Raw genomic sequence first — 18,404 nt, forward strand, 5'->3', positions numbered from 1 at the left:
TATTGGTTTTAAACACCTACATGACACTTCTGTGGGTGACCAGGGTGGAAAAACGTCATTTTTCCTGAGTCGAATGATCCTTTGACTTATCAAAAACGACAAAATGGTTAGAATCCATGTCGATGTTATGATAATTATTTATTCAATTAATATTTATACACCTGTGCGAAGTCAACCTCCACTATACAATGTGAGCTACGAATCCATCGCGTCTACCAACTGGTTCGGCCTACGAAAACACCATCTCCTTCTCACACGTGGACCGTCGCACATGCACGCAAGTATGCATATACAAAACACTACGTTTTTTACTGAAATGTTTTATTCATTATTGTTAACAGTGAAAACAGTTTGTTCAAATATCATATCATTAAATGTTATCCTTACGACCCAAAACGAAAAGAGACAGAGACATAACAGTGAACATATGGTGATGCCCTTGAAAATCCCCTAGCTCACCTTGGGATACTTTCAAAGCGTATGGCGGTTGTTCATTATGAAGTGGCCAATGACATATCCAATGAAGTTTAGGGTAGCCTCCTTCAAATATACACGTGACAACAGTATTCACTATACCAACATTACAACACATGCAATCCTACGCAGAACACACAAAAATGTTATGGATATATCATATTACTACAGATGATCCATGATATGATCCCTTTTTCATAACATACATTTCCTGACATTTGAATTCTTAATTCCAGGACACCATCATCAGAGCGCATGCTGCAGGATGGACAGAGAAACCACTAGTGCCACCAATTTAATCTTGGCTTACAGATCAGGCATACATTTCGAAAATGTAATGTATAATTTAAAAAATATTTAAAGATTCATTACACAAAGCATAATTCAAAATAATACCTGTTAAAATTTTTTATTGAAACACACAAATAAGTATGACATTATTGCTCTGTGCTGGCATTTCATATTCTTGGGAGAGTGGTGATTGTCCAAGAAAATGATTTGGAAAATAGTCATACCTCAGGCTGTAGATGGAAAAGGTCAATTGACTGCAACTGGTAATACATTCCCATTAAACTTTCTTCTTTAACAAAAAAATTAGTTTCACCCAAAACACATCTGTTTTCAGAGTTTTCTTTTGCCTTCATACTTAATGTTTTACATCAGAATACACAATAGCAAATCATGTATCCCTCACAGGGGCTTGTAAACACTAAAAACTGCCATCAAGGTATGTGCTGTCACTAACTGGGAACTAGCACTAATAAAGTTCTAAGACCCTTTTAGTGACAGTACATAACTTGATGGCAGTTTTAAGTGTTACAATTCCCTCTGCAGTCCCTAACACTCAGCATCTGGCTTCATCAGGCATACATGACTAAAGATCTGTAAAACAAGAATACTACTTGTCTGGCACAAAAATTAAAATACATACTTTACAAAACATAATATATTCATTCACATTTAAGTTGAGTAAGTGAGAATGAGTGAGAGAGTGAACGTGTTCATTTGTTAACGCTGCATCAGCAGTCACTGAACAACATCAACTGCAAACATAGTACCATGCGACAATAAATCAGAAACATTCAACCCATCAATTGAACAAAGTAACAAAGAACATGTTTCATAACAAATATCATGAAAGAGGGTAACATGTAGTGCCAAATGGGTTAAAATAGAAAATTAAGGGTCTCAAAGGCCAAAGATGGAACATGAAGGATCCTCGAAGAGCTTTGATAGAAAACTGTGGGTCCCAAAGTATCCCAAAGATAAAAAATCAAGGGTCCGCCAAGGGCTAAGGTGGATAATTAAAAGGATTCTAAAAGTTTAACATGATTAACAATAATCAAAAAAATCGTATGAAATCTAAGAGTATGATCTGACATCTGTAATCAGTGAGTTTTTTTGGTATCACACAGCTTTTCTGGCAATATCATGGAAGAGAACACCAGAAATGGGCTTCACATATTGTACACATGCAGGCAATTGAACTCTGGTCTTCAGCACATGGACTGACGAGCAAATGAACAAACGCTTTAACCATTTAACCGCTAGGCTACTCCATTGCCCCTCCTGACATCTGTATGACATTGGGCATCAAATTTTATGACAACAGGAATGCAGCTAGCACTCAACATCCCAACGATCTGTCTCCACAACAGAAAATGAATAATAAATTAAGTTGCATCACTATGAAAGCTAAGTCATCAATAGGACTTAAACATGAAGGACATTTGTGAACTAATCTGAACATCTATCATGTCGTGAATTTCTTGAAAACTAACTGAGATAAGGTATCTGTAACATTAGTATTAATGTAAGGAAAGATCATAATATATGGATGAACAACTTTATTACAGTGAGAGTGGAGTTTCAGTGTAGGTTTCAGTACTAGCTTGATATTGTTCACCGTCCTAACTGCTCCAACTTCTAAATGCATCTCAAAGTAGTATAAATACAATACAGGTATTCACAACCAAGAGTGAAGTATGTTTGTCAGTGTAACTGAATCGCACTCTGAAAGTTCTTTCCAAAACATGGATCATTGTTGACTAAAGCCAAGTAGAACAAGAGTCCAACAATAGCAGGTTGACTGTTAAATGTCCCGAGATTCTACTCCATATGTAGTGGCTATGACGAATCTTTGTCACAAAATCTGTAAATATGGGAAACAGATATTGAATGTTAACACGTCTTCTAAAACTGGACATACCTGATACTATTCCTTGTTGCACCACTGTCAATATTACCATCACTACCCAATCATGTGGAGGGACTGTTGTAGCTGGGTACAAGTGAGAGAGAGGCTAATACTGTGGGTGCTGATGAGGGTGGAGTTCATAGTCTGGGTATCGTTGGATAATCATGGTGTGTGTGTGTGTGCGTGCGTGTGTGTGAGAGAGAGAGAGAGAGAGAGAGAGAGAGAGGGGCAAGGGTGTGTTTTTAGGGGGGAGTTGTTAAAGGTTGTTACGGTTTGGGAGGCATCAATAAGGTGGGGTAGCAACTTGGGACACGCTGTTGAAATAAGCAAGTGAGTTTAGTTTTAAGTTGCATTCAGCAACATTCCAGCTATATGCAGCAGTCGGTGGAAAATTGAGTCTGGACCTGACTATCCAGTGATCAACAGCATGGGCATCGATCTGTGCAACTCTGAACCTATGACATGAGCCAACCAAGTCAGCGAGCCATAAGTCGCCTCTTATGACAAGCATAGTCCCTTTATGAGGTAAACATGAGTTGCTAAAGGCCCACTCTACTCCAGGTCTTCACATGTCTGCTGAAATGGGGTTTGGAGGGGCCGATAAAGTACCAGTGTGGCACATATGTAAATATTAATCATCTTTCTGGTTATTCAGAAAAGATAACACAGATGGATTTCACAAGTGAGTAAGAAAAATCATGCTAACACCATGCCAATTCATCAATTGAAAAGTCATAGCAACAAAAATATTCAAAAAGCTTCTTGTACCAGCGTGATGAAAGTATTCATGACAACATGATGGAGATAGAGTGGCATGAATGTCATTCTGACATAATTCACAAAAAGCATAAATACAACCAAAATTTACAACAGTTATGTACATTATGTACGTCTCCAACTTGAACATATTCAAACAAAACAAGTTCAGATCCTACAAAGGTGGACTCTCACACATACTATGAATACAGATATAGATATCAACAAACGTCCAGTGATGTGGAAATGGTGTGAAAATGATCAATGAAGATGAATAGAGAACAGACACACATGTCAATCAAGAAGATTTGATAGATATATTGTGATTCTCAAAGGACTTATGTTTACGGGCATAAAACTGTGCCTGCATAGTGAGGAGAGCCTGTTTCAAGCTTGTATTTTCCGGATTTTTCAACACAGAGAGCATTAGCTGCTTTGATTCTTGTCTGAGTTCGGTCAACTCCTGCTGAAGTGCCCGATTCTGGATAATCATTTCACCAGTTCTCATTGCAATCTCCCACAAGCCCAGCTTCTTCAAAGCTTCAGTTGTCCGAGCAAAACGTTTCTTCTTCTCAGTCTGTACCGAATCATCCAGATGAATCTGCTTCGGACTGGAACTGGATGCGGACTCTATCTTGCTCAATGAATACTTCCTCTTGAGCATGTTGCGGTCTCTGTGGTCACAACTGTCCTGGTAGTTAATGTCAATAGCGTCAGTCACACACTGGACTGGCAAGGGCACACATGCCACTCCTGTAGTTGGGGCACTCTGCTCATCCACAAGTCCTGATGATGATGGTGTGGATATGACTTTACCTCTTACTACACTCTGAAACCAAGGATATGAACTGTACTGAACCACCTTGCCTTCAATGTGATTATAACCTCATAACATGATAATTATTATATTAATGACTATTATAAAGCACCCGTTTCCATACACTTCTGCATGCTCAAAGCACTAGGCAATTATTACCCCTGATAAGCTGACTGTTAAGCCACACATTGATCAGTACACACAGAGTATGTTGGCATAGTCTGTCGTACAGACCCTGAAGCAAATATATCCAAGAAAGCCCGTGCAAGTCTAGAAAATGTGGCAAGCCTAGATTCCGCTAAATTCTGAAGAGTCTGAGGGCTCCATTTCATTATATATTTTTTTTTTTTACTAGGAACTTTTTTCAGTAAAATATGTTCATTTCAGGGACTAGTTCTTAGTCTAATGTTGGCATGTCAGCTAAACATGGGGGGTTAACTCTTGTCTTAACCAAGGTGTTAATCATACGAGTAAGTGAGTTTGGTTTTACGTCGTTTTTAGCAATATTCCAGCAATATCATGACAAGGGACACCAGAAATGGGTTTTCACATTGTGGGGAAATTGAACCCAGGTCTTCAGTGTGACATGTCACTGCCTTAACCACTAGGCTACTCCACCGCCCCTCATTATATTTCAGTTCATGAACAGAAATGACAAACATGTTTAACAGACATTTTAGCTTACTATTTCCTGAAAAACATACCATGTTCCTTGAACGTGCATTGCTGTGATGAAGAGAATCAACCTCTGAATAGCTGGAACTATCTGTTCAGGAGTAGAAAGGCTGTGTAAGTACATAGGCTATTATTGTTCTTTATGAAAATGGTGATGATGATGATATAATACTGGTTCTTTATAAAGCGCCTGTTTCTACACACTTCGTTGAGCCAGCTCATGGTGCACACACAATATAACCCAAGCTGTGACGGCACTAGAAGATTAACAGTTACATGGTTTATCAAACTCGGTAACTCCTCACTGTGGGGTAAACAGAAGTCATTTATGAACAAATTCACAAGCTTAAAGGTCATATGCAACGTAAAACACAACTTTGCAGATTCTGGTACCTTTCGGTATGCACTTACCGAAACAAATCATAAAAAATGCCAATTCAACCTATAAAGTTGAAAAAAAAACCCGATGAAAAAAAAGCCCACGAAATCGGAGTTCAAACGTTTCACTAAACTCCCCCCAGCGCTGGGGGGGAAAAACTGGTTTCAACAGCTGTGCTGCACTGCGTCCATAACGCATGTGCAGTGAAAAGGTTCGCAGTAGTCTAATCTTGATTGTGTACACAAACAAGTAAATAATCTACTCGTCATGTAAAACAACTTGTTGATTGTGGTAAGAAGTCTCTGTCACAGAGAAAGTTCAGTGTCTGGTTTATTCACACCTATATGTCTGTCTGCCTGTCTGCTAAAGACATCATGCAATACACAGCTTCAATCATTGACCACGTGCAATTTGAACTTAACACCTATCAGACTATACGACATAAAGAAAATAAGTTGATTCATGACTCGTGCACCCGAGTCCCGTGTCTGCCACATTATGTAATTAGGCACGTGTGATACACATGACATGTTTTTATGTCTGTGGGTTGCAAACAAACTACATTCATTTTTTTCAGATGACTTGATCTGACGGAAACTGGTGCAAACTCTTGTTAGTTTCAAGTCCTGCTTTGTACTTGGACAAATGACAGATTCCAGCCACGCAGTAGTTTACCATCTCTACTGTCATGATTTTTTATTGGATCGAGCGCAAATTCGGAGAACATGTATTTTCCAAACCCAACATCTCTATATACATTCTTCATGGATAACGACTTCTGTTCGTGTATATGATTTTGTTTGGCAACAGTATATGAATCCATACTGAAACGATGCATCAAGTACACAAAAAGAAGTTGTAATCCATAAAGAATCTTACTTTCTTGTGACTGGCTATACTTCTAAAATGCTCATCAAACAGATCATCTTTCTATACACACAATGAACCCTCAGCATATCAGCAAATGAAACAGCCAATCGGAAGCCATCATTACACTTGGGTGCATATCCATCCGCTATGACTCAGGGCCCCCTAAGTAATTGAAGGAATTACAGCAAATTTGAAGGAATTGCATCTCAAATGTAAACAAACGCAGCCCACTCGCGAAACAATTGCAGCGATATCGGTAATTTAGCGGTAATAACAGAAACACATCGGCCCTATCGGAAGCAACGTCGGTAATACTGGAAACACGCTCGGCCATCTTCGGAGATTTTTCGGTTGCGAGCGGAAACTCATGCAGCAAAACATGGCGTCGTTGGAAGAAGCACCCGTCTCGGTGAGTTTTGTTTTTAGTTCCTACTATTACATTTTTATACTTATCCATCTTTGACCCTCCGTGTTGAATGCGTTTAGGTATGAGGTGTTGTCGGGGCAATAGCTTATGTTTTCAGGAAAGGATAGTCACTCTAGGAGAGTGCCACAAGTCATGCCCCTGGAGATTGTTTACATCTGAACATCGAAGTCGTGCCAATGATTACGAACGTGCGCTAGATAACATCATTTTTTTTGTAAAATGTGTTTAAATTTGTCAATTGCACTTCATAGCAAGAAAAATTATGGCTCATAAACTTCTTCATGGCGCACGTTCATGATGTTCGTAATCATTGGCACGACTTCGATGTTCAGATGTAAACAATCTCCAGGGGCATGACTTGTGACACTCTTCTCCAGATGATTCTGGAGATGGCCGAGCGTGTTTCCAGTATTACCGACATTGCTTCCGATAGGGCCGATGCGTTTCTGTTATTACCACTAAACTACCGATATCGCTGCAATTGTTTCGCGAGTGGGATGCGTTTGTTTACATTTGAGATGCAATTCCTTCAAATTTGCTGTAATTCCTTCAATTACTTAGTGGGGCCTGTGACTGGGTTCGGTCTCCCGAGGGCTTCGTTTTGGGGGACGTAAGCCCAAGTACAAAATATTGCACTTTTGAATCGCAACTGTACGCTTATAATTGTGTTTATTTGTTTTTTTAAAAGCAGCAATGTATATCAGATGTCATGAATAAGTGATAAATGTGTTTTAATTATGTTTGATTTTTTGGTTGCATGTGACCTTTAAAGTGACACCACATGCGGCACATGTGTGAGGAATAGATGCCCATGGTCTGAAGGATACATTCAAAAGGGGAAAGTCTTATGACAATGTACAACAAAAATTACATAATCATTACAAAACTATATAATCTACCCTTGAAATCAACCATTTATGAACATGTGACCAATACAACAAGGTACAATAGAATTATCTCAGTAATCACTGCCGACAAGCACGACATTAAAAACAAAATACCAAATCTATGTATCCGCTCATCAGTTTGGTTGAATGGAATAGCATGGTGAGGCTCGCTGACTTGGTTATCCCAATTATGTAGATCAATGCTTAGGCTGTGGATGATTGGATTGCGGTGTATAACAAAACTCACTGGATTTGACCCATGCTTCTATAAACCTTGAAGGACTAAACATGTTCTCCCAGCACTTTGCTATGTGACATATATACCTCAATGGGTCTTCTCACTGTACATTAGGTCATCTCTAGTTTTCCCAGAATAACCGTATTTGAGGCTTTTGTTTTGTAGGGACAGGTTTTATTTTTTGTTATTAAGACCTTTTCCCAGGTTTTACTTTTCATTATTAAGGCCTCTTCCCTGGTTTTACTTCTTGCTAGTAAGACCTCTTCCCAGGTTTTATTTTTCGTTAGTAAGACCTCTTCCCATGTTTTACTTTTCATCATTAAGGCCTCTTCCCAGGTTTTACTTTTCGTTAGTAAGATCTCTTCTCAGGTTTTACTTTTCGTTAGTAAGATCTCTTCTCAGGTTTTACTTTTCGCTAGTAAGACCTCTTCTCAGATTTTAATTTCTGCCATCATCTTGTCCTAACTCTATACAAACATCAACATTCAAATGACATATGAGTGTTTGAAATCAATTGAAAAATATCATTCAAGATTAAGCTCAAAGTGTTTTAAGCAAATGTTTTCCTTAGCAACTGCAACTCTCACCCATTTGTAGGCAGACGCTCTACCACATGGCCATCAGGTCAGCGAAGGAAATGGGATTGAATTATCTATAGATAGTTATTGTCACTAAATTGATTTAACGTGTGCTTCAGTTATTGTTATGTAGCTTCACTTCGTTAAATAATGATCTACATTGTAATTATCCATCACTGACGGTATACATTTTAGAAAAAAACACTTCTCTTCGGTATTGGTAGACAATGTAAAACATCATAGGTGTGTTGTCTCCTAGTCCTATATATACACCACTAAACAGCTATAGTAATGCTAAAGTAATCAAAACTCCCATACTTGAGTGTGAGCTTACAATAGTCGTAGCGCTAAGATAGCTTTCTGCAACCAAGGCCTTGACAAGATGGCTTTTCGGTTCTTTCCCTCTCTAACACATTTACCTCATCCCCTGTCTCCCCAAAGGTATTTTAGGTTCCAGCTGACCACAAGCGGGAGCCCCACTATAAGTATAACCATATATATTTTTCACCACTAGTCTAATTAGCAGCCTTTCATACTGAATTAACCAGTAATTACCTCTGTGTAAGAGCATGAAAGTTTTTCACAAGCTGCACTAAAGCATAAGTATCTTAACCATACTGTCCATACTATATTCTGCATCACCAAAGAAGCAAGTTTCTCTCTTCATACGAAGGAAAGTTTTCGGTGACATTGCGCGAATTAATGTTTGTAAACAAACCAAAAAGCAACAGCAAGTGATAAAACCTAGAAAACGTAAGGAGCATACCTGTAGACGCTTCCCCTCCACCGTATGCTGGACCTTCCCGCAGTAATGAGGACAGGCTTGAAGGATTCTGCCATGTGGACGATGGCGATAACAAATGATGCTGTTGCTGCTGCTGGTGCTGCTGCTGCTGCTGGTGGAGGATGTTGAGCACCTGCTGCCTGGGGTGGTGAGGTGAATATTCCTGACTGGGCCAGCCTATCTGGTGGTATCCCATCCAAGATTCTGAAGAACAAGAACTGGTATTTTATCATTTTATATATACAGTTACCAGCAAAGCATTATTCCTATGACAACAACGTGATGCTCTATACATTGCAGGAAAACACATTATGTCATCATAAGCAGGTGTATGTAACTGGGCAATAAATGATTCAGTGAAGGTTGGTGGGGTAGCCGAGTCATTAAAGTGTTCACTCATCTCACGGAATTCAAAATGTTTCATTCCCCACATGGGTACAATGTGTGAAGCTCATTTCAGTCATATTGCTAGCATATAGCTAATATGATGTGATGAAGCTTCTTTAGTCCTAACCATAAGGGTATTTTGGGTTCAAACACACTTTCCTGCAATCTAAGTTGGTTGTATGAAGTGGCCAACAGACTAAATCAGGTTCAGTATGGTTGATTGCCAGCCATTGTATCCTCCTGCTTCACGGTATCACTCACTGGATTGTCTAGTCCAGGCTTAATGCTTTACAGGCCACTGTCATATAGCTGGTAAATAGTCAAGTGTTTTGTTTTATATTTTATGTTCCCAGAAACATGTTGAGATACAGGATTACTACACAAATATAGCAACAGTGAGCGAGTTTAGGTTTACAGCACTTGTAGCAACATTTCAGCATTATCAAGGCAAGGGACACCAGAAATGGGCTTCACACATTGTACCTGTGTGGGGAAATGAACCCGGGTCTTCAGCATGACCAGCAAAATCTTTAACCACAAGGATACCCACCGCCACCAATATGGCAATAAGTATGGTTTTATGCAGCTTTTAGCAATATTCAAGAAATATGATGGTGGAGGACACCACTAATAAGCTTTAAATATTGTACGCAAGTGCACAATCAAACCAAGCTTTAACCGCTAGACTACCAGACCACCACTACAAACATGAAGAGTTGTGAAATATTTACTTTGTGCAAACCAGTGGCGGACTGCATGAGAAAAGATTCATGATCAATAACACAGAAAGGTCACTTAACCCCTGTAATCACCTTATAATCTCCAGGGCACAGTCGTATAAAAACATATATATAAATTCAAAGTCCCAGCTAAGTATCTGGCTATAATATTAATCTGTACATACAGTTAAAAGCATTATAACTACCCTCAAGGTGTTACATTAACCCTGATGCAAGCACTGGGAACTCCAAAGTCAAGTTGATGAACACAAATTCACAAATTCCCTAAACTGTCCACAACAGGAGTGACCTACTGTCTGTGGATCTGCATCCTGAGCTTTGCATAAACTGTCCTAAAGCCATACTATACTAATTTATACCATCAAACACTAGGATATGACACAATGAATTTCGACTGACAATTCCACAAAAAATTCAAGGATGTGTGATGAGAGATGCCGATGTGAGGCAGCATATTTTGTATGGGTGGCGTTACGGATCAAACAATGAGTCGACCAACAATTCTTGTGTCCGTCAGTGATTATAAATGTGCTCTGGGAGATGAGGCGATATTCATAAAAAAATGAAACGTGCCAAATCCAGCATAAGTGTCAGTTATGCATTTTGGTGACCTTGACCTTTCACAACCGCCAACCATATCTTTTTTATTTGCTTTAGTCATAAAAAAAATATCAGTATATTGCGTTTGTTCAGGGACTGAGCAATATATAGGACATAGTCTATAACAAATACTGATATACTAGACAAGACTGTTGATAATTCTAACCTGTCACAAAACTCTGAGATGAACATTGTAAATGCCTTCAGCACTGTGTTGTACCTAACAACGTACTGACCAAAACCTTTGCTATCATGTTTTTTGAATTACCTCCCAAAAAATATCTGTTGCAGTTTGAATCCTTGCTACTGACAAGGTACTACCTCCCTAACAACATCTGTAGCAATGTAATAGTGAATGTATCACCTCACTAAAACCTCCGAGCAATCAGTAAACACTTGAAATAGTAGATGTATTACCTACATGACAGCTGTAGCAAGATTTGAATCTTTGAAATAAAGAATCTATTAGCAGATTTCCTGTAACAGCATCTGTAACAATTTGAATCTGTGAAATAGTGGAATACCCACAAAACAACAACATATCAATCTTGTGAGTACCAGATGTATTGGGAGAGTGAGTGAGTTGGGTCATACGCTGCTTTTAGCAATATCCCTGGAGCAACATGACAGGTGACAGCAAATATGGGATTTACATGTGGTGCCTTTGTGGAGAATCAAACCTGTACCTTCGGTGTGATGAGCAAAAACTCTAACCACTAAGCTACCCAACCACACCAGATGCATTGGTCTGTCAGAGCCAATGAGAAATTTGTAGTTGAGATATTGGTCCATGATAGTATTGATGCCTTGAATAGTTATCACACTGACAACCAAAACAACAACCACACTCTCTCAGTCTCTGCCAAGAAACACCCTTACTAACATCCAGCAAAAGACCTGCCTTACAATATCACGGATAACCTAAAACCAGCCATACTAAGTTTAAAACTGCCCTCATCAAATTCCAACCTACACCAAACCTAAATGCCCTTTCACTACAACAAAACATTTTGCAACAGAAATAATGAATGTTCAAGAATTCAAAGTTACCACCTCCTGCCTTGTACTACAGACCTCTGTGCTCAGATATACACACATCCTGGATTCCAGGTAATATCACATGTTGGATAATACCCACAAACTGCTGGATACTGATTGCAGTACCATTCTTAGGAGTCGTAGTGTCCGCCTCAGCAACTTCAATGTTCATTGTAACTGTCTTAAATGTCTTCTGATATCTTCCACTGTTAGAACTGTGGAATGAGATACAAGGGTGCTCCTGGTTGCCAACTTGGTACAGTTTCAGTATATATTCTGTTTCAGACTAAAATTACATGATAATCATCCACAGGCCTATCATGTTCTCAGTTATCCAATCAGAGTAGAGATTGTTCAAACAATTAAATCCGTGAAGTTCACCATTTTCAATCATTTTACCAACATTGTTCAACACACTTGTATTGACTTCTACGAAGAACCTTCTTCACATAACCACAGCATGTACTCCATCTGGTCCATCAATGTATCACAGAAACACGGATATCCATGCAAACACTCTCAGAAAACTTATCCTTAAATAATAAGAAAACTCTGTGACCAATCTTGGCTTGAATCATCCAAATTTTCCAACAGCAGGCTTTCAAAATCTTAAATGCTTGTCAATATCTCCTCCTGATAAACTCATTTTCACACAGAACTTGTCAGAAGAAAACTCAGTCGTCATCCTCAAAGCTCACACTGGCACTAGTTGCTCAAGAACTGAGATCTCTCTGGCACAATCCCCACTTCTTGAAGTTCAGGGTCAGACTTCATCATGCTGAACAAAGCTCACTGTTTTATCACTGCACATTTTTCGATCCCAGTGTTTGTTTTCAGAGAAACAATATTTACAATCAGCTTACAAACAGCAGCCAATGACAGCGAGCCTAAATCCCTGAGGCCAACTTGATGTGACAATGTGCCCCTGGCCACCGAGCACACAACGTGAGCCCACTTAATCTGCTACATGCAGTTTGTCCACGTGAAAGATCAGTCCCCACTCCCGCTTCATGACATTTGACATGGCCATAAAATAATTAACATATACTAAGACAATATTAGATTTTCATTTACAATCCAACAAACAAGATACATGCATGATGTTTTCAAGATATCATTACAATCACCGCACTACGTTCATTCAAAACATATAGTCACATAGAAATGATTGCTCTTGGATCCTGAACATTGGAGTCACCTAGACTCGCTCTTTATCATGTAATAAGGCTTCCAAGACAGTGTCAGTAGGTTTCTGTTTATTTTGTCTTATCACGAAAATCAAGTACACCCATCAGCTAAATGATATTGTAATTATTAAGGTGTTAAAAGTTGGTCTACAAAAGTTTAGTGATATTAATTTCCTCTTCACATGACGATCACTACATAACAAATGCTAAAAGTGCTAAGAACCATTACAATACAAATGTGACATTTAACGTCTTCAATTACCAAACATCACAGCAAATCTGGCCAATTTGCAATTTGATATTGGCATTTAGCAATGCCAGTGATCATTGATGTGGGCCAGCAACATTTTTACTTAACTGGCCTTTCTGGCCAGTGACTTTTCAAAATCAATTCATACACTGGGTACAGACTAGAAGTAAGAAACATGTAATTCTCAATTACTAAGGCACCATACAGGCATGAACTATTTATTAAAACCCTGGCAGGTGTTTTTAATGCAAATGTTTGTATACAGCAATACATATTACATGAAGAAGGTCTGTTACTAAAGACTTACAGAGAACAAATATGGTAGTGATATCAGTTTGTGCACTTAAGTCATGGATGCAGGTACTCCGAAGTCTGAACATTCTAACGTTTCATATATGACATTTTCCACTGAAAAGTGCACACATCTGTGATTACTGGTTACTAATTTTATAGAGATAAATATCAGAATAATTGTGATATGTTTGAATGGGCTGTGGTTACTTAATGCACAAAGTATGAAACAAAAAACAAAGCCTCCTATTCCCATGTTACAGTCAAACCCCGTTTACTCGGAAAGACATATCCAGAAACCCAGCCTTCCGGACGATTTTTATATGAAACGAAACTTACGTTCATTAATTATACTCGCTTAACCAGACCCCGTGCTTCTGGACCCGACGGCGAATTTTCAAACATTCCTATAGATTTCCATTGAAAAATGATCCAGTTATTCCAATGGAGAGATCTGTGCAAGGTGCATGTGTATGCGTCATGTCAATACCGTTTACCGTCATTTCACTCTTAATCTATCGGAAGGCATTTGATGTGAATTGATTAATTAGCCATCAAAACACAAGTGAAGCAAGTCACTCGGGTTGTTCATTAGGACTTAGCAGGTGTGGGAACATCCTATTAATTTGAAAACACATGTTCAGTACGATTAAGGAAAACTACACTGTAATTGTATTGTATACAACACTTATAAATCGACCCCTACTATTTGTCGCAATGCAAGTTAACAATAGCCTACCACATGATCTAAGTCATGTGATCCCGTCCAGACGTTTACTTTCTGCTGACAACTTAAGTTTGACGTGATGTCATATGTTTTTAGGGCATTTAAAATTTTAAAAAAATAATGCAATTGGCAAAATAGGGACTTTTTGTCATCGATCTAACTTACCACGTGAAGCTCCACACGCTACATGATTATGTCTAAGACAACCTGACAAATGGTAACCTGCGTTCCGCCTTCCATGTATTATTGGTACACTTATGTGTTATGATGATTCGCTGTTACTACTTTTGACTATTAATTTTTTGATATACATACATGAATTGTTTTTAAAATCATTTAATATTCACGCTTTGCTTGTTTGATCCAGTTAACCGGAAATCTTGCGATCCAGGTGATTTTCGAGTGAAACCAAAACGTCTGGATAAACAGGGTTCGACTGTATACGATTTATCTCAACTATACCCTGGATGCATCTACGGCTCTGCCTGAGAATTTTATTACCTCCCTTGGCTGGCTTTTTATCCTATCAGGTGACTATACTGGAAAGTTGAGCGTATCAATCACAACTCACTTCCGCTTCTCAACTTATCTAATTGATTAAAATTGGCTACACAACCTTCACAGTTGCAACCACTATCTTTGTTGACACTGGCAAGCTCAGTTGTAATGGCTGCTTAGCTCATTGGCTACTATGAGAATGCGGAGTCAACAAAGGAAGGTAATAAATATATTGGGCACAGTCATAGATACATCTAGGGTATAGTGGAGACTTATCAAAACATATACCCTAGAGATATCATGGATGAATGCATATATATTCATAAAAAATTTCTATTATTTCTTTTAAATGTCTTTTGATTATTGTTGCTAATGCCACATTTATCATTTTTTATGTTGGACCTGAATGTTGCTAATGGCTACAGACTACTTATTACCATTTATTAGTGTTTTTTAACAATTTGCTCCATTGTTTATTAACATAGCGAAACAAAATTTACACTGATGATAGATTAGTTTTTCACCGATGTTGCCTGCTTGTTTACTGTTGCCAATTGTGTTTCCCTGAAATGCTGTCAATAGGAAGCACAGTAGTGTATATTGTTCTTACCCAACAACTAGCAAGACCAGTTATCACCATTTCTGAATTTTTCATGTTATTCACCAAATATGACATAAACCTGGTAATTAAACCATTGTGTTTCAAACCTTGACATATTAAAGAAATTTCTTAATTGCAATTTGTTTTTTTTAAAAGGGAAATTTAGAAGAGCAAACCTTACTCTCATTGTGAATGTTGACGGATGCTGATATGAGCAGACGGGAATATGGAGATGTCTCTGCGCGGCCGAATTTATCAAAGTTGACTTTTTGAGTATTTGTTTGCAATTTCGGTAATGTTTGCTTTCTCTGGGAAAAAGAGTAGAGACAAAGGTGAAAACAGGCTGTTATATATTGTCAGTATCATCTGCATGGTACCTGTCGAGTCCATAAAATAGAGATGGAAATATAGGTCAAGTTTAGTGATTGAGACTTGGCATTATGAGTACGTTTAGACAAATCAAAATTTACCACAGATTTACAACATAGTCAGAATGACTTTCATTCAATTCTCATCATTTATGAGTAATGGTCACGTGACATCCCTGACGTGTTTGGGTCTCGTCTTCTGAGGGGATTCATATTTGTAACATCTACAATGTAAAACACAGCGATTTAAACTCCTGTAATGTATCATTTTGGTGATATTTCAATGTGTGAAATACTATGGAAGTACCAGTCAAGCTGTCTGTGCAAGCACAACAGCCAGATGTTGGCAGTAACTGTTACACAGCAATAACTGGTCGCTAGCCAGAAATGTCTTTTATTTATGGACATAGCTGACATTAGCACTCACAAAAAAGTGTGAGATTTTTCTAACGTAAACATTGAAATTTACATTTTTTTTTAGAGTCACAATGCTTTCCAATAACTATCATAAATGAAAACAAACTTACAAAGTTGTGTTTTCATATTATCTGCAAAAATGTTGACAAACAGTGTGCACTTTTCAGAGGAAGATGTCATTATACGCTGTTTGGTCTGTCAAAAACTATCAACTTAAAATCAAAATGAACGAAAAGAACACTAAAAAGTAACTTCAAAATGCAAGACATAGATATATCAATCGATACTTACGCCTTTGTTGGGCACAAGACCACATATTGTTTGCTTTATGATGATTCAAAATGTTCCCTGCATTCAAATCAGGAGAAAAAAATTATCAAAAAGCTGATCCCTACCTGAATCGTCCTCCTTTCTCCCTGTCTTGTGTTGAATAGTGTAGATGTTAGTCTGTCTGACAGTACACAGATCATCATTGCTATCTGGGGTGGAGCATCTAGAAATGCTTGGCCCATTATCAATGATACTCCCTTCAATTCCCTCTGTGATGGCATCGTCATCTAATTCTTGATGATGTATAGGACCCATATTAGTCATATGTCACTGAAAACAAGCGAAACAATGTTAGATCCACCCTAGAACTTGAAAAAAAGACATCTAAAAAAGTTACATGTTGTTACCCTGCCTGACCCAATGACAATGACAATGACAACACACCATAGTCAATACTAATCTTATAACCACTCAGAAATGATTTGATCCATCATGTTATCACTAATAAACCATAAATTCTTGGTTGTATACAATACAAGCCAACACTTGTTCAAAATTAAAATGTACAACAAGGTTATTTTCTGAAATAGACCATATACTTTGCATAAATAATTTTACCTCCCTGAAGAGTTACTTCCCTTGTCCAAAGAGCTGCATTGCCAGAAATTATGAAAATATTGCAATCAATCATTGTTGTTTACAGAAGAATAAGGTGGAACGCTGATACACTGATAGAATTCTCTGAAAAATGCACAATATTTTTGGCTGACTCAACTTCATGTTAAGCGCAATGAAACTGGCATCGTCTAAAGAGGAGATGAGCCGCACGCCAAGTACTGATAGAACTAGGAGCTCGGATTATGCTCGCAAACCTTTTTTCCTTCTCAATCCAAGGGTTACATACAGAATGGGTGTATCAAAAGCTTATTTTAACACAAATAGTCCTATTGCTCGAAGAGGCATTTGCCAGTATGAAATATTATTTTAGTGCGACATATTTTGTTTTGTGACGCTAATTTGGGGTACAGTGGACTGCTTGTAAAATTACGCCTGGGCATTCCGTTAGTCTGGTTTCTGATCGAAAGGAACGTTTTCAAAGAGGAAACACAAACCTACCTCTCATCCGTATGTAAATTGATATTCCGATTCACAACAAACATGTACTTAAGCAAAAGCAGCGGAGTAAATTCCTGAAATCACGTCTGCTGTGGATAGACTTTACAGGCAAGCACACTCCTCGACACGTGAGGCAGTGTTATTGATTTGTTGTTGAACAAGCTCGCGTTTTGATTGGCTGGATTCTGAGCAAGCAATTTCGTCACGTGTTTGAAAGCTTTTTGCCACGCCGTACTATCCACAGCTCAAACCCATTGTGAAAAGGTCTCGATTGACAAATGTGATTTTTTGTAACTCGTGTGAATATCACGTTGTAAGATATTGGATATATGGGTCATAGTCAAAATGGCCACACGTTAAAATGGCCACAAAACATCCAAGTCAAAATGGATACAAAAAGTCAAAATGGCCATACATTAATTATTATCATTTTATTGAAACAGTCATAAAATTTTCTCATGTAGTATTATTTGATAACATGGTGTGAAAATGACAAAAAAGCTGTATCAAACAAAACACGATGTTTATTACACATCAACAACAAAAATTTATTATTGTTTTTTTTTAAAGTGGACTTGGAACACTCTGGCTTTCAGGAGACTATATGTATATATAGTCACATATTATTCGCCTTTCCAGCAGTGGAGAGGATAAACACCTATAGATGTGCCGTGACTGCTTCTTTCACTTCTTTCACATGTAAAGTATAAGAATAGTTACAGTAAACACAGAGATTAAGAATTGATTTCAATTACGGCTTATAATTAGTTACTTCGGAATTCACCACCTGTGATGCTACACGATGTATGCAATCTCATAACGAGCCAGTTTA

At 38.1% G+C, this 18,404-nt stretch overlaps 1 protein-coding gene across 1 annotated transcript; it reads right to left on the bottom strand.

The window, feature by feature from the left end:
• Window positions 1–121: 121 nt before the first annotated feature.
• LOC137294901 (uncharacterized) lies at window positions 122–17,733 on the bottom strand. Its single transcript, XM_067826070.1, has 5 exons — window positions 17,573–17,733; window positions 16,582–16,786; window positions 9,065–9,286; window positions 4,949–5,010; window positions 122–4,256 (listed from the first exon to the last, which is right to left on the bottom strand). The coding sequence occupies exons 2-5, from the start codon at window positions 16,778–16,780 to the stop codon at window positions 3,726–3,728; spliced, it is 1,014 nt and encodes a 337-aa protein (XP_067682171.1). The 5' UTR covers window positions 16,781–16,786; window positions 17,573–17,733; the 3' UTR covers window positions 122–3,725.
• Window positions 17,734–18,404: the final 671 nt, after the last annotated feature.

This window comes from Haliotis asinina, chromosome 8, assembly GCF_037392515.1.
Source record: "Haliotis asinina isolate JCU_RB_2024 chromosome 8, JCU_Hal_asi_v2, whole genome shotgun sequence".
NCBI classification, from domain to species: Eukaryota; Metazoa; Mollusca; class Gastropoda; order Lepetellida; family Haliotidae; genus Haliotis; species Haliotis asinina.